The 27,832-nt window shown below is 36.8% G+C and overlaps 1 protein-coding gene across 2 annotated transcripts in view; it reads left to right on the plus strand.

Moving 5' to 3' along the window:
* Positions 1–27,832, plus strand: part of LOC128863527 (leucine-rich repeat and fibronectin type-III domain-containing protein 2) — a 43,401-nt gene that overhangs the window by 13,693 nt on the left and 1,876 nt on the right. The window contains exons 3-8 of one of the 2 annotated variants that reach the window (XM_054102733.1): positions 18,473–18,695; positions 18,758–20,059; positions 20,120–20,799; positions 21,561–21,699; positions 24,197–24,324; positions 26,090–26,371. In XM_054102733.1, the coding sequence (XP_053958708.1) occupies positions 18,534–18,695; positions 18,758–20,059; positions 20,120–20,799; positions 21,561–21,699; positions 24,197–24,324; positions 26,090–26,371 (2,693 nt within the window). In that variant the 5' untranslated portion in view covers positions 18,473–18,533. The remainder of the gene's footprint in view (positions 1–18,472; positions 18,696–18,757; positions 20,060–20,119; positions 20,800–21,560; positions 21,700–24,196; positions 24,325–26,089; positions 26,372–27,832) is intronic. The other variant, XM_054102734.1, reaches the window with a different exon arrangement.

Consider the following 27,832-nt stretch of genomic DNA (forward strand, 5'->3'; position numbering starts at 1 on the left):
TTGATTAATGCAACGTTATAAGAAACATTTCAGAGATTTATAAAAAAAACACAGTTGGGTAATTTTTTATTTGATTAATAAATTTAAAATTTCTTATTTGATTACTAAATTTAATTTTTTTTTTCTTCATTTTGACGTAACACACCCTTATATTTTTCATAAGCTTAAGCAATTTATGCCGGAAACCCCTTTCTGGAGAGATTAGCATGAAGATACAAAAACCGTGAGCAAATCGGGGCATACTGGGCATAGTTGCATAGGGTCGTTTGAAAAGTCCATACAAAAATAAAAACTACAAGAAAAAAACTAATTGTTTGGGGTAAACCTTTTTTATTTTTCGACATGGTGTTCTTTTAAGTTTATACACTTCGTCCAACGCTGTTCTAGTTTGTCGATCCCTTCCGAATAATAGGGTTTGACCAAATATGAAAAGTAGCTGTAGAAACACTTGCAAAAAAGTAGTTGAAAATTTTTTTTTGCAAAAAACAAAAAGTGCGAAACAGGTTTTTTACTCAAAAATTCATTACTCAAAAAAAACTCATTTTAGCTACTGGGCGTTCAGCTGAATTGAAGTTTGAGGTGTCTTCTTGATATGGAAAAAGTTATAAAAAAAAAATACACTTTTTGAAATATTGAATTTCGAAAAAATTTCAATTTTTTTCTGTTTTGCTAAATAAAAAATGTTCAACTACTTTTTTGCAATTGTTTCTAAATGAAGTCGTTCGTGTAAGTAATGCCGATCATTTTGAATCCAGAATCATTAAAATCGGTTCATTTTTGACTAAGTTATGAGCATTTAAAAAAAATATTTCTTATATAATTAAAAAAAATCGATTTTGAGCCGAAAAACAAAATTGCCGATAACTCTTGAAAAAAAATTTTTCGGGCGAACAAAAAAATACGTGTCTCATTATTTTGACTAGAGAGCAACATATTTGAGTTACATCGAAATCGAAGAACATGTCCCGAATAGCCCGGTTGAATTGAAATGGAAAGCATCAGCTGTGGTTTCGCTTATTCTGCTTGGCACTTGTTCTTCGGACGCCTTCAGTTGTGCCCGATCTAATCTGCCCTCTCGCTACAAGTTTTTAACAAGTTTTGCTCTTCTTGGTCCCAGGAAGATAATCAGTATTCGATTTTAAAAAACTGTTACCCTTAATGTGTCCTTTGGAATGCATCCATATGGATAAAAATTGTGTGCTTTTTAAAGAAAAATGCTCGAATTTTATTCTGTTTTATATTTAAATTTTATTTGTTTCAGTGGTTAAAATACATAAAAAATCATATTTTCCAATAAATAAGACGTAAATATATATGAAATAAAAATTATGCAATTCAAATTCATAAAAAATAAAATAAATAAAGACAAAATCGATACTTAGAATATAAAAAGAAGAAAAAAACTAAAAGAAATTGTCTTACCAAAATTTTATTCATTATGGGGTTCCAGAATTTCTCATATTCAATTCAATCTGGCATTGCGGTTTCAGCTAAGTTTAGGAAAAAGTGCTATCTTGAAACTTTTTCCAAGATATTTTTCAACTTCATTTGTATTTATTGAATAGGTCCATCTAGAGCCATTGTCATTGAAATCTTGTTCTGCGCAGTTTTTGCTCATTTTGGTTTTCGTGCACATAACGCTCAATAATGTACGGATCTTATCTTTACCATTTCAGCGATTTTTTTTACTTTTGCCATCTTTATAGTGATTTAATAGTATTTCCCGCAATTCAATAGAAGTTTGACGACCCACTTTAATTTCCCGCACGCGACCATGATCTTTTAGTGTTAAATGTGAATGTTTTATTCCTAGGCATCAATATCACTTGCTGGGCATTTAAATTTTGGCACCGCTTGCTTGATTTTTGGCCAATATATCTTTTCCCCTCCAAAATTCATAAATATATGATAAAAAATAATAATAGCGAAAAACGTATTTGCTCTGAGCTACTATATATGTACATTTGTCCATTTGCCTATTTTTTTACTTTTGTAGAATTTTAATTTATTTTATTTTTATATTTTATGGTGCTATATAATAGTTATTTTGTTTCAAGGTTTATTACATAAAAGTATATAGTTTCATACTTATCGAGCATGTATGTAGGTATGTATGTATTTTTCCTTTTTCCTTGTTTACTCCTCTCGGGAGCATAGGGCCTCGACAAGACTCTTCCATCGTGCACGGTTCTGTGCTATTGTTTTTGCACCGTCCCATGAGATGTCGGCATCTGCTAGTTCGCTCAGCATCGACCTTCTCCAAGAGTTTTTTGGCCGACCGCGACCTCTTCTCCCTTGCGGGTTCCAGTCCAGTGCCATTCTCGTGATGGTATCCAAAGGTTTTCTCAATGCGTGACCTATCCATCGCCACTTTCTGCGTTTGATTCGTCGTTACTGGTAGTGTTTGGCCAGAATTGTAGCCTCTGTGTGATGGTGTTAGAGACCAGCCATGTTTTGTTTCCGTACAACAATACTGCCTTAACACATGAGCCGAATATTCGTAGTTTAGTGCGCCTGGAGATTTGCGAACTCCCCCATACCGTAAACATTCTCCCGAATGCCGCCATTGCTTTGTTTAGCCTGCAGTTGACATCTTCATCTGCTCCACCCACGGCAGATGGTTCAGCCGAGGTAGCAGAAGCTTTCAACGAATTCCACTGGGCATCCGTCAACCAATATCTGCTTTGCGTTATTTTGATGTTGACCTCCAGTCAGACAGTGCGCGTCAGCGCGACTAGTTTGTCCACCTTCGCTTGCATGCCAGAGAGTTTGTGAGAGAGGAGGCAGATGTCATCGGCGAAGTCCAGGTCCTCAAGATGTCTGCTGAAACTCCATACGATGCCTTTTTTTGTGCAAGGACGATGGCGAAGGGAAGGGGCGACAGGGGACAACCTTGCCTTGCACCTGCGTTGGTAGTGAATGGATCGATGATAACGCCTTTGTGAAGCACTGCCAGTTCGGAGTATGTATGTTTGTATGTATGTGTAAACCCATAATGTTGAAAAAAAGTATTTTCAATCCTAATAAAAAAGCCATCATCAAATGCAGTCTATTCTTTGCGTTTCAAACACAATAAGGAAACGAGGGAAAGAGGGATAGAGCTTAGATGGCATAGATCACATTTTTTATCTCTTTGTTTACATATTTGATTGGCAATATGATTTTAAATACTTATGTACGTATAGTTCGAAATATTGTATATTACAACAAATACAAGCGCATAAACGCAAAGGCATACTTCTCAAAGGAAAGGAAAGGAACTTCAGCAGTGCAGGAAAAAAAAATTTCAAAGTATCACCAATTAAAGAGATCATAATGCAATTATGGCCTTGTTCTGGAGCCACCATGCGCCTGAGTCATCCCTATGTCAATTTTCCTCGACTAAGACAAAAATTCTAAATCTATTTCTATGTGGCCTAATATTAAAATTAAATAACCACTATTAGTACCATAAAATATTTTATATAAAGCATCACAAATAAATGGTGGCATGAATATATAATACATAAATACATATGAACATATCTTTTTACGTTTACCGTACGCTTACTCAGTGCTTGGGCAGAGACAAATCGACACGGCACTTGTCGAGATGATTTGTAAACAAAGAGATACAACAAAATTATCTGTGCCATTAAATATAAGCATACATCAGTTTTTTTTTATTATGATGCAAAATTAATTTTTTTACCATTTAGAGCTAATTACAAATACAGAAGTAATATATGTATGTAGATGAATGGTAAGTATGAAATTATCCACTTTTATGTGACATAATAAAAACGAGATCCTCTTCCAATTTGTGGTGTACTTCTTGATGTTTTGGAGGGACCTATAGTTTTACGCTGACTCCGAACGGCATATGGATTTTTATGAGAGCTTTTTCATGGTAGAAACACAGTCTGAAGTTTATCATTGTCTACCGAGGGGTGGCCGCTATTAGAAAAAACTTGTCATGTTATTTGGTGTTTCATGCCTGGAGATCCAAACTTGTGCACATAGTCATTAAAATAAAATATACAATAATATAACTGTTAGAGCCGCCGTAGTCCATTGGGTTGGTGCGTTACTACCATTCGAAAACGCGTAGGCTTGAATCTCCGTGTGTGACCGACCAAAATGATAGACAATTTTTTTTTAATAGCACTCGACCCTCGGCAGACAATGGCAAACCTCCGAGTGTACTTCTGTCATACAAATGTTCCTGATAAAAAATATCTGCCTTTCGGAGTCGGCTTAAAACTGTAGGCTCATCCATTTGTGGAACAACTTCAAGATGCACACCACAAATAGGAGGAGGAGCTCGGCTAAGTATTTATATATACATATTATATAACTATGGCATAGCACTTATAAAGTATTTTATATTATATTAAATAAATCTAAAATAAATAAAAATTCTACAAAAATAAAAAGCATACCTCTTTTTTTTATTGCAACCAGTATAACATTACATACGTTTACTAAGGAGTAATTTTTGTAGAGTTTTGTTACAACAAATATTTTTTTTTTTCATCGGCTTTAACTTTTGTATCTTATCGCACATCTCATCTTCAGTTATGGATATTATATCGCCATCATTACCGCTGGCTATCATCACTATTAACAAATATACTGAAGAACAAATTTGTGATCTAAACGCTTTTGGAAAGAGCGTTTCAGATCATTGACCGGAATGTCCTTCAGGATGTCGGTAAAAGCCTTTTGGTTGGGCTCTACGGACGCAAAACGTTTTCCTTTCATAGCCAAATGCAATTTTTACAGGGAGCCATGTAAGGCGAATATGGTGAATGATTCATGGTTAAGTGCGATTTCTAGTCAAAAAATCAATCACAAAAGTGGATCGATGAGATTGTGCATTATCATGCAATAAGCGCCAGCTTCCTCCTTCGCGGTATTCAGAGCGAATTCGACGAATGCGATGCAACAAATGCTTCAAAACGCTAAGATAGAAAATTGCATTGACGGTGGCACGAACTCTTTGTGGACAATTCACTTAGAATCGTAAAAACAAATGAGCGTCGACTTGAGTTTTGACTTGTCCAAACGCGATTTTTTGGGCGGTGGCTCGTCTGGGGTCTTTCATTCGGCACTTTGACGCTTAGTTTCAGGTTCATATTGGAAACACCACGTCTCATCAGCAGTTACAATGTTGTAAAGGAAGTTCTAGTATTTTCTCGTCACTTTAATAAGGTCTTTCGAATGTTGAATTCTGAGCAATTTTTGTTCCTCAGTTAACTTGTGCGGAATGAAACGCGCACAGATCTTTCGTAAGCACAAATGATCTGTTAAAATGAGATAAATAGATGTTTTGTAGATATTCAACTCCGATTGCATGAATTTCAACGATGATTTCGGTTCATTTTTGATAAACTTACCAACAATTTCGATGGAGTTTTCGGTGATTACTCATTTTGGGTGGCCCGTACGTTCATTGTCATTTATGTCCTCACAACCATTTCTGAAACGTGTAAACCACTCATGAACTCTGGTAGGAGATAGACAATCATCGCCATAAACTTTTTTCATCAATTCAAATGTTTCCGTAAACGTTTTACCGATTTTAAAGCAAAATTTGATATTAGCTCTCTGTTCGAAATTCGCGAAACTCATTTTTGTACCAATAACACAAACATACTGACACTTTAGACGCAATAACTTCGCTTCCACTGAACCGAATGTCACCAAGCTTTCACTGGAAATCAGCTAGGGATGTAGCTTCCAACGCACTAACTAAAGATGGCGCCATCAAAAACATTTTTATGACGCCAGTCTTGTTTATTTTCGACTTCACCTTGTATAATATATATAGTTATATATTATTTATATTTATATATAAGTACTTATACATATATTTATAAGTTGTTGCTCAGTGCTTCGGCGAAGACAAATCGACCCGGCACTTGCTTCGCTGCGCCGCACAGTGCTTTCAGAGCGGGCAAAAATACAAAATTTTGTTCACCCAAATTGTGACAAACCTCCGGATACACATTACACATATACCTATGTACAGTAGATTCTGTTTTTATGCGGTAGATACGTTCCGCAAGAAACAGCATAAAAAAAGCTACCAGTTCTATAGTAAAACTATAGATACGTTTCAAAAGTGCTAACAACCGCATGAATCTGAAATAATTAAATAAAATCGCACAAACAAAATATTGTGTTTTTGAAAATTATATCTTTATTTAAGAAACGTCAGAATCGAAAAATAAATTTACGTCAGAAATAGAATCAGACAATACCCATATGTTGCGCACTCGTTTAGGATTTGGCGTAAAATCACATCCTTCTCTTGAGGAAATGTACACGTCTGATCTGGATGGTTATGCAGGCGGTTCCATACTTGTAGGGTTAGCATTTCTGATGTAATCTGTGATGAGTTTTTGCTTAGCTGGTTTAGAATCTTGTTTATATGTGCAATTCCCGATAGGTCGACATGCATTTTTAATTAAAAAAAAACCGCACTATTTCAAAACCGCATAAAAACAGAACCTACTGTATATGTATAATTGGTTCTTGCACCCTTTTTAGGTGTTTGCTCGAACTCCCTCCGGAGATTTGCCATTGCGTACCGAGGCGCGATCGCTATTAGAAAAAAACTTGTTCTCCTTTTTTAACACACTTTTATTAGCTCGGGTTGTATGTATGTAGTTTTCCATTATCCTTATTAGGATTGCCAGGATTAATATTTTCTTTTTTTACCTGTGGGCAAAAAGTATGGTGAATTTGGTTGTAGAATGAAAAATCTTTATTTTAACACACTTTTATTAGCTCGGGTTGTATGTATGTATGAATGAATGTAACGGAATCTTTGAGCTTAATTTTTACTGGCTTCTAAAAATCTGATCCGCTTGGAATTTTGCACATTTATCAAGGAGCGATGACAATGCAATAATTTGATAAAAGTTTTCCATTATCCTTATTAGGATTGCCAGGATTAATATTTTCTTTTTTTTTAGATCTTCTGTAGAAGAGTAAGAAAGACAGAGCTAACGCGCGGTCTGCGCATGCCTGCACTCTCCGAGTGACTCTTACTGATTTCGGGAGTCTACGACTTACTCTTTCGAATTCGAACTTGCTCGGGCACGAGGCACTGCAGTACGAATAGAAGGCTAAAACGTGTTCAGGGTAGTTGCATTCTCACTTTGTATAGTCTTTACACATGCGTAGATACTACAAGTTTCATACACGCAAATTTACTCTCCATCATACACGCTTTTAACTCTAATTTGAATTACTCTATTTGTATCTTAATGTTTGTTATAATTCTGTTCTTAGGTAGTTGACTATGACTGATCGTTCGATTTGCTATTACTTCATTATAGGTCCCTTTGTCATTAAAATTTATTTTCTACTTTTTAGTTCGATTAGCAATAAAAGCGTGTTTTTTAGTTTTTTTAAACTATTTTTTATTTCACGAAGATTCGAACTTCTCCGAATTCGGAATGGTATTCACGCACCAACCCGGCTACAGCGGCCGATATTAATACTTATTGGTATCTAATACAACGTTTTGTATTGATACCCCATATACAAAATAATTGTTTTCCAAATTTCGATAAATGAGAGTAGCGTGGGTGTTATTGGCAGTGGAAGTGTTAGTATGTGACTGCAAATATTTTGTTCCAAATCATAAATAATTTTTATAAAAGGTAATGCAAAATGAAACTTCCGACTTCAATTAAATGTTTACACTAAAGCGAATTTTTAGTAATGCGCTTTTCTTATTTTCGCACTAAGAATAGTTCCATAAAAAGAGTAAATTAATTGACTAATCCAACAGCCTATGCGGATCAATTTTTACCCACCGTTGTTATGTAAATAAATTCGTGAATCATATTCAAAATTTTATACGTGCATGCATAATACGACAACATTAATACTGAAGAAGCTCAAGGTGTAGTATGACATCATCGAAGATGTATGCAAGCAACATACAAGAAACTAATGGAGATTTTTGTGATTAGTCGCAATAGAGCAAACCAAGTTAGTTAACTTAAGTAAAATTATGCCATGAAACTCGATTTCATGGTAACTTCACTTCATCTTCTATTCTCTGAGCATTAGCAGCAATATATTATTTAGTAATTTTCCAGTACTTAATTACGTGTTTAATAAATAAGGATAGTAAATAAGCATAAACCCATGGGGTACGAGCTTTAGCCTTTGTCAATCAAACAACCCCACCTCTGCATATGTTGGGAAGGAAAACAAGCGTTTGTTCCAAATGAAGTGATATTATAATGCCTGATCGCTACTCTATTTATGACATCCAAGATTTCACCGAAAAGCGGTATTTTCGTCATGTCCAACTCGGCTGACTAACATAAGATCTTCGCATAATATTTTCAACCTTGTTGCGTCATGGTTTAACTATCAAGGGCAAGAATTGTCAATTTGGGAAAGAAGAAGTAGTATTCCTAGGTTACGTTATTAACAAAGACGGACTACGTCCACGCAATGAACACATTGAAGCTGTGATCTCAGTCGATTTCTCGGCTTAATGTATTTCCCCTGCGAAGCTGCAGTCTCAGCTGAGTCTAAGCACACACGTATAATGCGGAAGAACGAAAAATCGACTGAATACCTGAAATACTTTAAGTTTTTGAAGATTGCAAACGTAGTTTGGCTAATGCTATGTTGCCTGCACATCTTGTGCCAGATACTAGACTGGTTCGGGTGTGTGAGGCATCTAACACAAACACAAAAACTGAACAGAAGCGAGGAAAATTACAACATATATGACCGAGAGTTTTTGGCTTTTTAATATGACATGTTTTCGCGATCACGTCAGATCATAAACTATTTATTCATGCTTTCACACAGAAACCCAAAAAAGGTCTCCTAGGCAGTTGTGATACTTGTAGTTGTGATAACACTGTAGTTGAGGCGTTGTCCTGTGTGAATGCTATTTCAATGCCTTTTAGTGTAAACTATTCAGAATTTCTAAAGCACAATCCAAGGACGAGGAGCTGACTACGCTTTTACAAAGAAGTAAATCACTCTAACTGCAAAGTATGGATGACAAAGCGATTATTGCCACAACGATACAAAGTTTTTGCATCGGTGCACGACTATTAGAGTTACACTCAAGCTACTACGTCGGAAGTATGTTTGATCATCCAAGTAGAAGGATGCCACACTTTAGGCAGTTTATAGTAATACATAACACAACTCCTTTAGATAAAATCTGCATGTCAGGCATCAAATTTGATCATAGCCAAATCGAATTGTCATGATTGCTTCGGTAAATTAACGATATTGTTGTGCTGACTACCGATTATATTGTTGTGATATACTGATGGCTATCACCAAACCTTTCTGAACACACTGGGTTTCCAGATTCGGTTGTTCTGAGACCATAACGAAAGACCAAGGAACACAATTAGAGTCTGCGTATTCAAGGCACTTTCTAATATAGTCGGTTATCTACCCTTAAACACAACCGTCTATCATCTGCAATACAATGGAATGAGTTGTTGCATAGAAACCTCTCAATGTTCTAAAGAAAAAAATAAATAAATAACAAAAGAAAAAGCATTTCTGAACTCCAAAGTCCTCCCGCCACTTTTGGTTTCGCACAAGCAATGATCCAGGATACAATAATTTGTGTAATGTTGTTTCACTTCAAAATTTTTGATATAACACGCGGTGTTGCCTCTGCTACGATATTGAACTTGGAGATTTCCACTTATTATTTATGTCGTTTTTAACCGACTTAATTTGTAATACATATTTATAGATACTTACCACTGCTAAATACATTAATAAAAATCATATTAGCAAAATGCAAGAGTGTAATGTTTCTTGTTTTGTGGAATTTTTATATGCATACATATCTTCTTCTTAATTGGCGCGATAACCGCTTACGCGATTTTGGCCGAGTTTAACAAAGCGCGCCAGTCGTTTCTTTCTCGTGCTAACCGGCGCTAAATGGACACACCAAGTGAAGCCAAGTCCCACTCCACTTGGCCTTCCTCTTCCTCGGCTACCACCAGCTGGTACCGCATCGAATACTTTCAAAGCCGGAGCGTTTGTATCCATTCGGACGACATGACACAGCCAACGCAGCCGATGGATCTTTATTCCGTTCCATCGTCTGCGATATTCGCCGTTGCCAACGTGCAAAGGTCCAAAAATCTTACGCAGAATCTTTCTCTCAAACACTCCAAGCGTCGCTTCAGCGGATGTTGTCATCGTCCAAGCTTCTGCGCCATACGTTACGCATGATGAGAGCCTTGTAGAGTGTTAGCTATGTTTTTAACAGAGTATATAATAGCGGAATTTTCATATAAGCACTTTCCGCTTATAAGCGTCGAATCTAGCGCATTTTAGACGTTGCTTCTATCCGAGAAATACTCTACCACAAAAAATACGTAACAGTTAGCTATCTATTATGGAGGATAAGAAGAAGAAGTGAAACTACCTTCTAAAAATTATTCTGTAAGCAAAGAACTGTGATTTTTTTTAATTTAAGGAAAAAATTAAGCATGAAAAATATTATGAATAATGTAAAAAGATAAAGTGACTTAATTATATATACAACATAATTACAAGTATGTATTTATGTATGTATTCTTTAGACTTGATCTTTAATTATATATTTACAAAAGAGCTTATTAACACTCTTTTCCTAAATTATTTGAATTTAAATTATTTATTTATATGGCAGCTGGGCGATTTCAGCTATTTTCAATAAACACCAAAGATTTGCTAAGAGCTGCTTGAATTCGAAGTTAATTTATGCAAGGCAGTGTATAACATATATTATTTGACACATGGAAAATGCTAAACGAATGAGCCGGAACTTCATTGTTAACCAACGCAGCAGGCAGGTTTACTTGTTTGAATCATACACGGCCCTAATCTTTGCATGTTCGGTACATATGGCTTGTTGCATTCTTACCAACTCATTCGGCAGTTTGATACCATTCGTTTGTTTTTATAACCGCTCACACTTGTGCACAAGGGTATTATAATTTCGTTAACTTTGAACTATATGGTTATTGTTTAGTATGAACTATATTTTTATATACAATAGTATATAGTCAAAGTCAATACCATAACTAACTACTATAGAAAAAGCTTTGCAATATGACGCGCTGCTATTATTATAACCGCCCCTGCATACATATATTAATTACGACCTGAAAGATCTATTCTGTCTCTTTCATGAATTCCGGGCTTTAATCTGAGCACAACTTCCTCAATAAATTTTAGGTTTTGTCCTATTTTATTGAATTTTATTTCCTCCTCTGGTAATATCTGTTTACCCAGGTGTTTGCCCCGCTTATGCATCTGTGCTAGAGAAATTCAGAAGTTGCCGTTTTCTCGACCACAATCTGACTCTGGCCCCTTTCTTGGCTAATTTATCGCAACATTTCCGACAACTCCTATGTATCCTGGAGCCTATAGGATTCGAGCCTGATTATTCTGACCTAGACAAGAAGAAGAGTTTATTAAGTAGAAAAACGTTACAATATTTATGTTATCGCACAATTTACAGAATATGATATAAATCTTAATTCTACATTATTATATTTATATATTTATCACAGGTTTCGGTTTTTTAAACGATTTTTTCTTTTTTCGAAGGAAAAAACTACTATGAAAAACCTCCGCTTTACATCTTACAAGCTAGGGTTAATCTATACGCATTTAAGTACCACGGCGAGACTTCATGAGGGCACCCTCCGATTTAGGTTTTTTTGCGGCCTGACTCTCTCTCTCTGAGTGCCGTCTACCGCCTTTTGCGATATTGTTGGTAGGTATATTTGTTGTTGTTGCTTGCTTGGTAGGGGAGTGTTGTGGCTGGCCCTTCTCTTACTCTTTGCTGACTCAGTCGTATCTTGGCTGGAAGTCAGCACGTTATCCTCCTCGGAGGAGGGTATTGTGTCGCAGCGCAGCACGAATTTTTTGCTTTTATCTTTTATATTAGTAGTCATCATCTGGTTCTTACGGTTGCTTCACCTGACTGCTTCAAGCTCCACAACCTACGAGTTTCAAGGGGAAGTAATGGGGTCCCCCGCGACAGCGCCCTTACCGCGGTAGAATGTCAAAATACATGAACAATAACTGACTGTTCAAAGTAAATTTGACAATTTAGAGATGAAATAGATAATATATAAAAAATCAAAATTGCAACCGTATTGCTGCTAGCTGTGCCTTTAAAAGCGTGTTTGTTATGCGATTGTTCAATAAGTTGGGATTCGTTTTTATATTATGATTGTTTTATAAGTGCAAAGCGATCATCAGCACAGGCCCCGTTAAGCACATCAGCTGAAAAATAAACGTGCTGCTGCAATTAAAGCGGCAGAACGACCAATTGCACAGTGGAATGCAGAACTAGGACATTGAAAGACTGTTGCAAGCTCCAATGTAGTATAGCCGGCAATTTGTGCCAAGGAAGCAAAAGAAAGCATTGTAGCCAAACTATTAAGTGAATATACAATTTTTCCATATAAGTTTTCAAACTGGCCACGAGCTGTTACAATAGCATACACAACTATGTGAATGTCACCCAACACCAACAATGCATGGAGAAGAACCAGCTTTTGAATGTGTGCCAGCATACACTCAATCAAAAAGTGCATTATCGTTATCAAATGAATCGATGTGAGGAGTTCCATATGGTCGCAATATGACAAAGTTGTCCTCTTTCATCACGATTTGCGCACTAAGCATTTAGTAATATTATATGATAAGTAAACTCAATTTGTTATACGATTATTGGTTAACAGAATTATATTTTATTGAAACAACTTACCGTAATATATGTATAAGTAAGTTGTTCGAAACAACACATTTTTTTTAATACTTATATTGAGTTTTGTAGATGTAAAATAAATTTTTACGCTAGATAATCTTAGGAAAACCATCAAAGTAATAAATAAATAAAAAATCAATAATTAAAATGTAGTATATGATTGCAAATACCTCCGTAGCCGAATGAGTTTGTGCGTGACTACCACTCGGTAGTGCCGGCGGGATCGTAGCACCAAAGTGACAGAAAAACTTTTTTATAATCGCAGTCGTCATTCGTCCGGCAATGGCAAACCTCCGAATGTATTTCTGTCATGAAAAAACTAAAAATCATCTTCCGCGCTTGGAGGCGGCTTAAATCTGTGTGGATGCACATCACAAATTGAAGGAGGGGCTCGGCTAAACACACGACAAGTGTATGCGAGTAGGTTAAGGATTTGTAAGTTAAAAATTTCCGATCCCGTACACTGAAAAAAATTATTGGGCAGGCCGCCCACAAGAAAACACAAGTTGCAAGGATGTACTCCTAAACTTTATGTACAATTTTCATCTTAAAACTAATTCTGCTTTCCTTCCCGAACTCGACTGCCTAATCGTTGTGGCCTTTGATTGCCACCTTCGTTCGCTGGCAGTGGCACAGTTTTTGCATAACCTGTTTGCAACCTGTTGTCTGAGACTGGCTTTGGCCTTGACTTCCAACGGGCGCATTATAGATATTATAGATGCAGTTGGCAATGTCTCCCTTTGCATTATGTGATGAAATTAAATGTCTCCCGTTACACTATACGATGAAATTAGAAGGCTGACACGTGACACGTGTAGCGGGCAACCGTGGGAGCGTCGCAACAAATGTGACTGGTGGGTGTTAACTTATACATGCCTCCTTATATATTGATATATATTATACATATGTTGGCTCGTACACACTTCATTGGATGTTTGGCCGAGCCCCATGTACATGAACATACATATATGATTAAAAAAAAGAGAGATGGATTATATGTGCATCGGGCGTTGTTAATAAGAATGTAACAAAGCAATTAGATGTGACAGTACGAAATCGCATTGAGTTTGACATTATACTCATCAAGCCCTAACAAAAATAAAGAGTCACGTGCCCAGTACTACCACTTTGAATAGAGACGTCTTGGACTCGCCTTGATCAAATTGATTCGAACAAGCAGTGGTAAGCATTTCGTAGAGGCAAGTCTACAATCGACCAATGTTTTGTTCTTAGCCAAATGTTTGAAAAACTCTATGAATACGGCCTAGATGCTCACTGCCTGTTCATTGATTTCAAACAAGCCTTCGACAGTGTTAAAAGAGATAGGATCCATATTGCTTATTCTTGGAATACCTGCCAAACTAATAAGGCTCGTTAGCGCAACGCTCACAAATACACAAGCAAAAGTGATCATTCAAGGGAAGCTCACAGAGTCGTTCCCTATTGAAACAAGTGTAAAACAAGGTGATACCTTATCAATAGTCATATTCAATTTGATGCTGCACTTTGTCGTAAGGGAAGTCAACAAAGGTGGCACCTTGATAACTAAAACAACTCAAATATGTGCTTATGCCTTGACAGGAATGCTAATGGGCGTGAAGGCCAAAGGCAGACCGAGGAACCGTTGGATAGACGCAGTGGAACACGATCTTAAGAAGCTGGGAATACGTAACTACGAAGCAACAGCTCAAGATAGACCGCTTTGGAGGAGCATTTTGAAGGAAGCTTTGATGCACCCCGCGTTGTAACGCTATGAAAGATGAAGAAGGACTATTTGTATTGAGTGAAGTTTTTGTTGTATGTAATGCTAATAGGGTAATGATCGGTGTCTTAAGGTGCGAGAGAAATGTCGACTTAGGTGAAAGTATAACGTGTAGGAAAAGAGTTGGAAAGCTATTATTGCAAACTATGAGATTCGTACTTTGGTAGAATTGTGCAAATAACTTACTTCATTGATTGGTTTGCCGAGCGCCCCAGAGTTGTGGGCATTGAAATCACTTAAATATAGAATAGAAAAATGTGTACTACAAGTATTATGAATTGAATTTAGGTCACTATCTGTAAATTTTCAAGTAAATCATTCATAGTGAAATAACAATAAAGTGATGTTAGTAGGTTACCCTCACTATCGCGAATTTTGAATTTTCGCAGGCTACGTTTATTCGAATTTCGATTTTTTTGTTGGCGACATGTTGGTACTCATGTCTCTCACTCATCCGGACGAGTTCGGCCATTTTGAATGTTCAGCTAATTGTTGACAGCTGCTTTGCTTGCACGTGTTTCGGCTCGTCTTCGATTTTTACCTATTCAAAAAGATGGATCAAAGAACCTGTATCAAATTTTGTGTGAAAAACGAAATGAAGTGCACGGATGCATTTCGAATGTTGACTGTGCCATATGGAGAAGCTATATACTTTGGACGAAAACAACGTTTAGTGGTACAAAATGTTCTCAGAAGATGTGAACGACGAAAAGCGTGCCGGACGCCCGAGCTCTTCAACAACAGACGAAAAAATTGATGAAGTGAAGAAAATGGTATTGGCCAATCGTCGAATCACCGTTAGAGAAGTTGCTGAGGACCTCGACACATCGATTGGATCGTGCCATTCGATTTTTTTCAATGATTTGGTCTTGAGACGGGTCGCCGCAAAATTTGTACCATAACTTCTCAATTTCGACCAAAAGCAGCATCGCATGAACATTGCTAATGAAATGTTGCACTCTGTCCGCGACCACCCAAATTTGCTCCAGAGAGTCATAACTGGTGAGGAATCGTGGAATCGCGCCATGTTCGTTCGAATGTAAAAGTTTTGCCTACTGTTTTCTTCGATTGCAGGGGCGTTGAGCATCATAAGTTCTTGCCACAGGGTAAAATGGTTAAAAAGGAATACGCCCTGCTCACACATCGTTGCTTGTGTGCGACTGTTTGGCCAAAAACAACACACTAATGACGCCACAGCCACCGTATTCCCAAGATCTGGCCCCCTATGACTTTTTCTTGTTCCCGAAATTAAAAAGGCCCATGAAAGGACGACGGTACGACGAGGAGCTGAACAAGATAAAAAAATGATTTTTTGAAGTGGTTCGAAGATGGGAAAAAAAGTTGGCACAAGTGTAAAATATCTCATGGGGACTACTTTGAAGGGGACAAAATATATATTAATGAAAAAATAAGTAATTTTTGAAAAAACACAAAATTCGCGATACTTTTTGAACACACCTCGTATTGTTTAATTAAAATTGATATTTAAATTGATTTTCAAATATAGCTAAATTTAATTTAAAACTCACAGCTTTTTACAATTATTTAACTACTACCCCTAGGTCAGAGGCCCGAAAAAAATTATGATTTTCAATTATTTTTTTTTTTTTTGCTAGTCAATTGCTTTACTTTATAAAAATAAAAACTTAGAATTAATACAGGACTTGACTTTAACAAAATTTCACAAAAAAACTAATAATAATTGTAAAAGTTATCGCTGTTTGTGTGGAGCCCGTTTCTCCAGAAGTCCCTTGCGATGATCGTCACAAGTCCTTGGAGATTCATTTAAAATCAATCGGACAAGAGAAATTAGTTTTATTAATAGATAATCTAATCGAAGCTTTTTTTTCAAAATCAGGAAATATTTTTCAGCTTTTCGAGAATTGTTCTTCAGCCGCCATAGCGGTTTCCAAAATATCGATATGCTATTGCCTACGTAGCATTCTACCTTCTCGAGCGTTATTATTAGCGCGCTTATCTGCCACTTTCATTAGTCGGTTGCTTGCAGCTGATGCTAGCTACTTGCTCTCGAACGCTCCGGAGCGCTCCTTTGCTAATTGTTGAATAACTCGAAAACTATTTGTCGGATTTACTTAAAATTTTTACACAATATTTTTAAGATATCATACTTTAAGAAATAGCAAAAAAAATCTGAAATACCCCTGACCCCTTAACCACGCAGTAGCATTCGCGAACCCTTTTGTAGCTTTGCACATTTGTATTCACCGTATTCGTAAACAAACCAATGCTATGAGCATTGGCTGTGATGATTTTTATCGTATGTCAGTACCACAAGCTAAATTTAGGAAACACATCTCAAGTGACGTGGAATCCAAAGTTCCCCTCAATTCTTTTTTCACCATACCTAACGAGCAAACCTGGTATCTATCATCCTTGTTTTGAATCCATTTTATTATAAATGTTTCCACAACAGTTCGATGTTCGCTAAAATCGTTATATATCTGAAATTGATAGATTCATGCAAACTAGTTCCCAAAACAAACACATATTTTTGCTGTAATCGCAGTTGTTCAGAAAATACCGCAACACCCACTTTTGGAATCCGAAAAACAGTATTATCTGCGGAAAGCCAGATATAATAATAATAATCGTGTGCGATATTTGCCGCCGCCATCGTGCATTGCTCCAACAAACTTCTGCAGAATCTTTCTCTCGGACACTCCAAAGAACGCCACATCGTATGTCGTCATCGTTCAAGCTTATGCTATAAGGCTCGGGCATGATGAAAGCCTTGTAGATTGTTAGTTTTGTTCATCAGAAGAGGACTTTACTACTCAATTGCCTACTGAGCTTAAAGTAGCCCTTGTTGGCATTGAACTTCAATGCTGACATTATTAACAGTGTTAATGCTGGCTCCTAAATAAACGAAGTTTCTTACAAAGTCATAATTGTCAGCAGTGCGGGTGCCGATATGCCAAAGCGCCGACTGTTTTTTATCTTCTTCACCACCACACCCATTCGCTTTCGGCTCTAGCAAAATGCGGTTGTTAAGGCCGACTATAACAATACCATCAGGCAACATTACGCCAACAATTGGACGCTCTTATAATAAATGGTGCTTGAGTGATTAAGTTCTTCAACTCGCACGATCTTTTCCATCATCAGGTTAAAGAAGGGGCACCCTGTCTGAAGCCTCGTTTGGTATCAAACGGTTCGGAGAGGTCTGACGGCGCTGCAGGTATTGAGCAACGTCATTTTGTATAGCCGTATTAGTTTTGCGAAGATATCAAATTCAGACATCGCGGCATATAGGCAACTCCTTTTCGTGTTGATTCGCCAAGACTTGAAGTATTCTGAAACGGTCTGAAACCACGCTGATAAGATCCCATGAATTGGTTGATGGTGGGCTGCGACCTTTCCCACAATACGCTCGGAAGGAGACTGTAATGAATAAAATAAAAAAAGATTAGTTAAATTAAAAGTTATCGGCGGCTGCCGTAGCCGAATGAGTTGGTGCGTGATTACCATTCGGAATTCATAGAGAAAACGTTGGTTCGATTCTCAGTGAAATACCAAAATTAAGAAAAACATTTTTCTAATAGCGGTCGCCCCTCGGCAGGCAATGGCAAATCTCCGAGTGTATTTCTGCCATGAAAACAGCTCCTCATAAAAATATCTGCCGTTCGGAGTCGGCTTGAAACTGTAGGTCCCTCCATTTGTAGAACAACATCAAGACGCACACCACAAATAGGAGGAGGAGCTCGGCCAAACACCCAAAAAGGGTGTACGCGCCAATTATAATATAAATTAAAAATTAGTGTTCATATTTAAAAAACAAATATTATTTTGTAAAACATTTAGTACTCGTATATAAAAATTTCCTTAAGGGATGAAAAACAAGAGCAATTATTTTAAAGCTTTTCAACATATAATACAATATAATTTCGTCTACTGTATGTATGTATTTCCTTTCCTTTCAGATATCCGGTTCCTATAAGGACACCAATTTTTCAACCTTCAATATTTTTGGATAAATGCAAAATGTTTTCAGGCACTTCTTTTCTGCTCACGTCTTTTATTGTGGTATTCGTAATTACGGAAACAAGATCGCAATGCCCCTGGCAAAGGGATATACTTGAACTGCAGACATCTTGCATATGTGCCTACAATTTGGGGCTGGAACTCTCCGTTCAATGTGACCAGGTACAAACTGCTATATGAAAGTTGTTATTGTGTTTTAATACACATTTTTGTTCTTCTTCTAGGTGAAATTTCCCATACTCATAGATGCCTTAAATACATATGCCAAAGAAAAACCGATCGATTTACTTTACATTAACAATTCAACAATCAAGGAATTGCATAATAAGATTTTCGCAAACCTTAGTGTGCACAATGTTCAATTATCCAACTGCCAAATAAGCAAAATTGGCGACGATGCTTTTTATGGGCAAGAAGCCGTTCTTAAGAATCTAAATTTGCAGGACAACCTGTTGACAGAGGTACCAATCAAAGCGGTCAAGCGCCTTAGCAAACTCAATCTATTAGATTTGTCAAAGAATCTTATTACTATTATACCAGATAGAGCTTTCTCAGGTCTATCCAAATTATCTACCCTAAAGTTAAATGACAATAATGTTACATTGGAAACCGCAGCCTTCAGTGGTCTCGAAGATTGTCTTAAAAATTTAAACCTCAAAGGCACACGCCAACGTCGGATTCCAGAAAGTATTCGCGGTCTTACAAGTCTAGCATTCCTTGATCTTTCATTAAATGGTATTAAAGAATTACCTGGTCCTGGAGGCATACGTACGTTCGATGGACTGAATTCGTTAACTGCATTGAATTTGGAACGTAATTTTATACAAAGCTTAGGCGAGACTTCATTTGCTGGCATTCGCAAAACTTTAAGTTCTTTGAGTTTGTTAAATAATTTGCTAGCCGAATTTCCAATCGGAGCTATACATGCCCTGAAAGAATTACGAGTTTTAGATATAGGTTTTAATTTGCTCACAACGTTGCCAGAAGTAGCTTTCCGTGGCAACCCAAGTATTACATTACTTGCCTTAGATGGAAATCCTTTATCGACAGTACCTCAAAATGCTTTCGCACATCTGAATTCCACGCTGCGTGGTCTATCCCTAGGAGGCCGATTTTTACACTGTGATTGTAAATTACGTTGGGTCGCTGAATGGATTCGCAATAGTGATTTACAAGTCACATCGCGTGAACGAAATCCTCAATTTTGCGGTTCACCAACTCGGTTTCGGGATCGAGGTTTCTATTCCATACAGCCGGAAGAATTAACATGCTTAGAAAAGGACATTGTTGCAAATAATACTAATGTTGAAGTGGAGCATTTGGAATCACCAAGTAGTAATTCTACCTTAGACTTTCTGCCAACCACAGATATAAAAAATAAAATAGCAGATATTAGACCTAATAAAGACAGCAATCGCTCAGAATTGTTGCCATTTTTACCAGCCAATATCACCACTGCAAACACTTCGACAGGTCCTACAAAGCCAACTCCAATCAGGACAACACCTAGTTCTACAATAGCACCAGTAAGTTATAGATTTCTTTTAATTATTACTTGTAAGCATATTATTTGGCTTTAATTTCAGACAAAGTTTTCAACTATATTGTCGTCCACAGTAGTACCTAATTCGGCATTTTCAGGTGTCGAAAGTTCGACATTAACAACAAAGCCTTCTTCCTCCAGCGTAGTTACAAACTCAGTTACCACCATTGCGCCAAATGGTAATGCTAGCAACATTAACTCTCACAATAAACAATCACCCACTTGGCGTCAGAACACTTCTACGGCATCACCAGTTATAACGAACGGTACACCACACAAGCAACAGCGTCCACCGTTAGTGTTGGGATTCCCCCCTCAACGCGGCACTCGCATCGATGACGCTAATGAAGTTCAAGTAAAAAACGCTTTCCGTCAAGACAATTCCGTCATTATACAATGGGACTCAGACACAGCAAACATACTAGGCTTTCGGGTAGTATACCGGTTGTTTGGGGAAAAGACATTTAAGCAGGGACCACCGCTGGAAGCAAGTGAACGAGAGTTCAAAATAAAGAATGTACCCTCTCAAGAATGCATAATTGTTTGTGTAATTTCGTTAGAAGAATTGCATGTAACTCCCGAAACTGTGCCTTATCAGCAATGCCGTGAAGTTCGTACAGTTGCCTCACAGACTTCTAATATGGACAAGATAACAATCGCGGCGAGTGCTGCCATATGTGGTACAATTATTGTGGCAGTCATTGTATTTATAGCAGCAAGTAGGTGAGTTCACATAGTCTAAATAGAGCAGTATAATAATGCAATGGATTATTTCAAGTTGGTTTTTATTAGTACTATTTTAAGAGTTTTGCATTAAAAGCGATTTTAATGTGCGATACTTTGCTTAAACTCTGCTGATTCGTAAAATATAGGCAGATGTACAGGTTCTAAATTTTTATTATTACAATAAGAATATTTATATAGCTTTTGATGTAGAATTATTTGGAGCATGAACAAAAAGAGCCACGTAGAGCTGGCCGTGCGTCAGGCTTTCGTCTTTAAACATAAACTCACTGTGTAGTCACTGAATAGTAACATTAATGCTCTACTACCACACAATTTCTTGCAAAAATTTTGCAACAGAATCAATAAGATGAATCTCATTCGGAACGCCACTTAGTCATCCATTCTTTTTTTTTTTGTAGGGAAATGGCCTATATGTTGTTCAGAAAGTCCTTTTACCAGTCCAAATCCCATCAAATTCTATTCGTCCGTGCCTTATTATATCCTCTTATACTCTGTACATCTTCCGTAATAAGTTTTTGATAATATTATATTTTATTGTACGGACGTGTACAAAGTTCCTAAAGTTTCTAATTATTGTTTTAGGTTTACGATTTTATTTATCGCTTTATTCTAGTTAGGTGTTTATTTAAAAAAAATATATAAAGAAAAGCGCACTGCTTATAACATAACAACATAAATGCAACCATATAATAGCACAATTCTTAACTTTTCCATTGCCATTGGATTTTGAATGATAGACGGTCCCGCAACCTACAGAACACACAGCAGAAGAGCCCATTGCCAATCGGGGGATTGCCTGTAAACTGTTGCGGGCCAGCAGGATCACCAGGGCCCCTGGGATCCATTGCCACTTTATCTGCATTCAATAATCACAAGGTAAGTACGTAAGGAAGTAATGTAAGACTATATATTATAAGGTTTTGCATTAAGAGAATACCAAATAAATTTAATAAAATAGAACGAACAGTTAAAAAGTTATATTGCCAAAACGGTTTTTTTACACAAAATTTCACAGCTATAGATTTGCTGTACACTGTCAAAATTATAGTAGAAAACCCTGCCTATTGAAAACCCCTTTATATTAAAAGAGTACGTATGCACATATACATTCTGTCAAAAAAATATCATTAAAAAATCATATATTTTGTCGCCTTCAAAATAGGTTCCATTCGAAACAATACACATATGTCAACGATTAGTCCAGTCATCAAAGCACCTTTTAAACGCGTTTGAAGAGATCTCCTATTAATTATTTTTCTATTCTAATAATGAAATGCCAATTGACAGATCACGCTCAAACTCTGCGACACTATAGAGGACAAATGTACCAACATTCCAACAAAAAAAATTTAGACATATGTGTAACTCACGCTTTTTAAATGAACAATTCCCGATATTTTTTTAACAAAATGTCAGATTTTAAAAATCAAATTTGTGCTTAAAGTTAAGCAATTTTCGGATAATTTAAGGTTTTTTGAAACTCGCTCAGTTTTGAGTAGGAGTCGAATCGGACATATCATACGAAATATAAATGCATCACACATTTGTGTTACGAAAGTTTCGTGCTGGTTTTTCGGCATCTGGATCTAGAAAATTGTTCGGTACTCGTGCTTGGGATAGCCCCTCGGATGATGAAGTGTCCTTGGAGCGCAGTTGTCTTGCACTCTTATTCTGTGAGCTGTCATTTTACGGGCCGTAGTTTATGTCTTTCGTTTAGGATTTACTATCTGGCGTTTCTAGAGATGTAGTTCCACTATATCGGCCAGTTGAAATGTCGTTTGCGAACGCGCACATGTTATTGTTTTTTCTGTACCTGTTTGGTCCATAATAAAATACCAGGAGTGTGGTGGAAAGAAGGTGCGCTGTGCCGAAGCCCCTAGTAGCACAGGATGTTTAGTGACCATCCCATCGGATCATGCACCCATATTAGTCTGACAGTTCCAGGCGGACCTTGTTGTTGTATCCAGCCTGACCTCTTCAACATGGGTGGCCCTGAGGGTAGGCTTGAGTAAACCACACGCACGCGCAACCACCAATCGTCAAGGTTTCGGTAGCACGGAAAGGTCAGGGAAATGAATAACAATGGTTGTCCAATTGATCATATTTTTGGTGACAATGGAGATTTACCGTGAAGGTACAATTAAACAATAAATGGATTGATTGTTCAACGTGGAACCTGATAAACATTTTGGCGAAGAATTGCGTAAAGTTGCGAGAAGGGGTTAAAGATTGTCGTATGAATACAATCCATAGGAAACACTTTTGATATACACTTTTTATTGCATATTTTATTCTTATCACATTCAGGTGTAAAATCTAAAACTACATTTTTTAAATAAAGATTGATTTTTAAGTATGATATAAATAATATTGTTGTTTAAAATTATTGTAATCAATTTAAATTTTATGTGATGAAAATTAGTGAATAATATTTTTAGTGTATCCGTTTTTCGTTTTCCAAGATGTTGGGATTCGTTGGTTTACTCACACATGAGCAAGTGTATAATTTACCATGGGTGAAACATTGGTTTTAAAAAGTCCGGATCACAAATTTACATTGTATGTCAATGTGATTTATTGATTGAAATTGTGAATGCCAAACAAATTGAAAATTAAAGCCGTTTGAACGGAATACTTATCATTGGGATAAGTGGTAGCATGGAAATTGTTATGCAGTTCCCGTTCAAAATGGTGGTCTCGATAACATTTCCGGTGATCCATATAGTGACCAAACGTGTGCCGTTGCATAATCTGGGTGGGTTAAGATTGCGAAGCAGAATTATCAGGGAACCAATTCTCAATCGGGTTTCCTGGTATACCAATTGAGTTTAAATACTTAGTTGGATAATTTACTGTTTCGTTGTCATTCACAATAGTATTAATTGATTTGGAAGAAGTAAGTTCACCTGGTAACGACTGTTGTATCTGAAGATGATTTCGGCAACATCACATTTTCGCTGCCATAGTATACATTAGCTGATCCAATTTCGATTAGAGTATGTCCGGGAATTCACTCCCCATCAAATAATGTTTTGAGTTAAGGATAATACAAGAATTGTTTGGCAATTTGAGCGATTGCGTGTTTGGATGCAATAGCCAGGAAGTGATCAGATATTAATAGTCAGCCAACGTTTTCGCCATAATAACGGTGATTAGCGAAAACGATCGTAGTGGCACGAGTATATTAAGATACAAACTTGTAAAACTTAACAATAGATTGAAATGTACATATATACGTATTTAAAGACATAGAATATATTTCAGTTGAGCTTAAGGAAAATATTGCTTACATTCTACAGCATATTGTACTTTATTGACTTCACACTTAATATTATATGTACCTAATTAGTGAAAATATGTGTACTTCTTACAGCAGGAATGGGATCAAGTTTCTGCATATAGCGGTCGATCTATACCGCGGCCACGCATTTATCCTGCGGACAATCAAGATGATATACGCGGACATTTCTCTGGCATACCTGGGAAGGTAGGGAATGCGAGGTAAGCGGATTTTTCAAAATATTTTTATAACATTTAACATATAACAAATTTAAAAACTAATTTTACCGGTGAAATTAATTTATTACATCCTGTATAAATCCAATTAAAATATGAAGTCTTGAAGCGGTCGTTTTATGTTACTATATTTTACTAACCCTCTGTTCCTGAAAAAACAAAAACGGCTACACCGAAAATCACTTCCAGCTGCGAATCATTTCCATCTTCAGTTCTCAATAAGCATGAACCAATAATTTATCCGACATAAAGTCAAAAATCCTCGTACTATACATCTAATTAAAACCCTTTGCTAGTAAAATAAAAACATATACGAGGTGTGTTCTAAAAATAAGGTGAATCTTCAACCTACGTCTCGCAGGTATGTTCACGGTTTGGCAATGTAGCATGTTTAGTTTGTTTGTGAGAGGCATAAATAAACACTTGTCTTATGCGTGTTCGGCGATTTTCTGCTATCGAAAAAAATGGATCAAAGAAGTTTTATCAAATTTTGTGTAAAGAATGGAATTAAGTGCTCAAAAACACTAGAAATGTTGACAGTGTCATACGGTGAGAGGACTCTGAGTCAAAAAAATGTTTACAAGTGGTACAAGCTTTTCACGGAAGGTCAAGAAGATGTGAACGACGCCGCTCGCTCTAGACGCCCCACCATATCAACAACCGATGAAAATGTTGGAAATCGTCAAATAGCAATTAGAGAACTTGCTGAAGATGTCGGCATATCGTTTGGCTCATGCCATGCAATCTTTTCGGAAGTTTTGGCGTGTGGCAGCGAAGTTCGTTCTAAAATTGCAAAATTTTGACCAAAAACGACGTCGCATGAGCATCGCTCAGGAATTGTTGAATGACGTCAACGATGATTCAGATTTGCTTAAAAGGATCAATCGTTCCAATGGAAGAGTCCAAGAGAGCCAAGACCAAAAAAAGCACGCCAAGTTCAGTCTAATGTCAAGTTTTTGCTCACTGTTTTCTTCGATTACCATGACGTAATGCATCAGGAGCTCTTACCACAAAGTCGCCCGGGAAAAAAAGTATTACCTTAAAGTTATACGCCCCTTGCGTGAAGCAATACGAAAAAAACGCCCGGAATTGTGGGAAAAAAATGCATGGCTTTTGCATTATGATAATTCACGTGCTCACTTATCTTTGCTAGTAAGAGATTATTTAGCCAAAAACAACACCGTTATCATACCTCAGCCACCGTATTCACAGATTTGGCCACCTGCGACTTGTCCCTTGAAAGGACAGTGTTTTGCGACGATTGATCAGATAAAAACCGAATCGCTGAGAGAGCTCAAGGACATACCAAAAAGTACATATAAGAACTGCTTCGAGGATAAAATAGAAATTGATGAATAAATAATTTATTTTTTGAGGAAATAATGATAAATTTACCTTATTTTTTAACACACCTCGTATGCTATATAAACGTGCACGTTTCCCCAAACATAATTACCACGACTTCATTACATCTGCGCTGAGTGGATGAATAAGCCAGTTCTACTAAATAATCCTTAAAATATACAACACACTATAAAAAATTAATAATTATAATTTTAAATAAGAAATCTTCGAACTTAACAAGATTTCATTGAAATGAATACCTAGGAATAAATCATAGCATACTTATGCATTTGAAAAAAAATTATTTAATACAATCTTTTGTTTTATACGTCTACTCCTATCCATTGTACCCAAAATCTCTGCCCATTCCCCTTTTTCCCACACGTACACACAAACATTCAAACAGATCAATAGCCGATGGCCAATCTCAGCACAGCTTTTCAAATAATTCACATCGCGGCTATCTAGGCGCTGCATTCCCTACAAACTTGATAAACTCGCGGCCGGAGCTTCGACAATCCCGGCAGTCTTTAGCTGCCGCATCGGAACGTATGTCACGCGCCTCATACGCTGGTTCAATACAAGGTCCGACAAGCATAGCATCGAGCACGCGTCGCTCACGACCTCGTTCGAGATCACGTGAACAACTAAACGCCACACATATACATAACCATAGACCTGGAAGCCGGTAAGTAAGATACGAATAGATAATGGCAATGATAAAATGCTTGTCTTCGACTAAGTGAGAAGTTGCATTCTCGCGGATATATACCAAAATATATGAAAAAATTTCCCAATTCTAAACTTCCTGAGGAAAGATTACTCTAGGAAATATTAGAAGTAGTCACAGTTACACAAGCATTACACAGGCACAAAAAAAACTTTAAGAAGGCATATTCGCCTTAAAACCAACTCACTTGAATTACCGCAGTCCTTTTGTGTATTAAAAATATATTTTATTAAAATTTCCATTAATTTTCGATTTTTACAAGATCTAATAACACCTTTTGAGAACATACTGTAATATTATAAAACATTGTGTGTACGCATATTCATATTTTAAAAAAAGTTTTATAAAACTTAATGTCAATTATAACTGAAAATGTCTTCTAGTCTTGCTGTAAATAACTGTTAAACAAGTTGGTAACGAGGATGTGGCAACAAAGTGGTGCGGAAGCGCTAGTTGGATTAAGGATGAATCACCACTCCAACCAACCAACCAACCAACCTACCACATATTTGAAATAAGGATCGCGATCTAGGATTGTTTTCCATTGCGACAGTTCTGGGTGGTTCTTAACGTACACGACATCCCATCGTTATTGCGATTGAGAAATGTGCATTTACTTTCTGCAATTAAAAATACAATATTTTACAAAAAGCGCAAAAATACTTTCAAAAATAACTTACTTGCTCATTTCCATATCAATTTGTTTATAAAAATGGTGGCTAACCTTTTCACCACACGGAATAAAATTTTCTAAGGTGGTTTTTACGCTTTTGTTAGCGTACCGGACTTTTGGCTATTAAAATTGGTAATACAATTTGTTTGCCAGTAACAGTTCGGTAGCAGCCAGAACAGTGCCTAAAACGAGCGCGAGATGTGGCCTCTCACACGGCTAAGTAAATATTTTTCGACGAAGACAAAAATTTTAAATCTAAAATTGAAGAAAAAATGACTGGCGGCTACTCAAAACTTGTTATTTACAATTATTTGTGAATACTTGGTGAATACTGACATTTTTGTTATGACGTGTGCTCGCAGCTTCGCATATACATATGTACATACCCTTATACATATGTATATAAATAAAAGTAAATGTGTCAACACCTCAAAAATTGTGCCTTCATGACTCTAAACTTACAAAATCATCAAACTATATATAGAATTGACCTCTTATGGCGAAAATATGTGAGTTTCAAAGTGGTCTATTGGTTTTGCGTCTGCCTTAACAAAATTGATGGTAACACTTCAGATCAAAAACACGGATACTCGTAGCGTGATCAGTAAACAATTTATGAGTTGTTTTGAAAACTAGAAACGATCGTTTATAAATGCAGTGATATTTTTGGATCCATTGAGATATTTTTTGGGGAGTTATTTCGCGAATAAAAAGATGAAATCCGCCTAAAACCAGCTCAAAGGTCT

This window comes from Anastrepha ludens, chromosome 5, assembly GCF_028408465.1.
Source record: "Anastrepha ludens isolate Willacy chromosome 5, idAnaLude1.1, whole genome shotgun sequence".
NCBI lineage: Eukaryota > Metazoa > Arthropoda > Insecta > Diptera > Tephritidae > Anastrepha > Anastrepha ludens.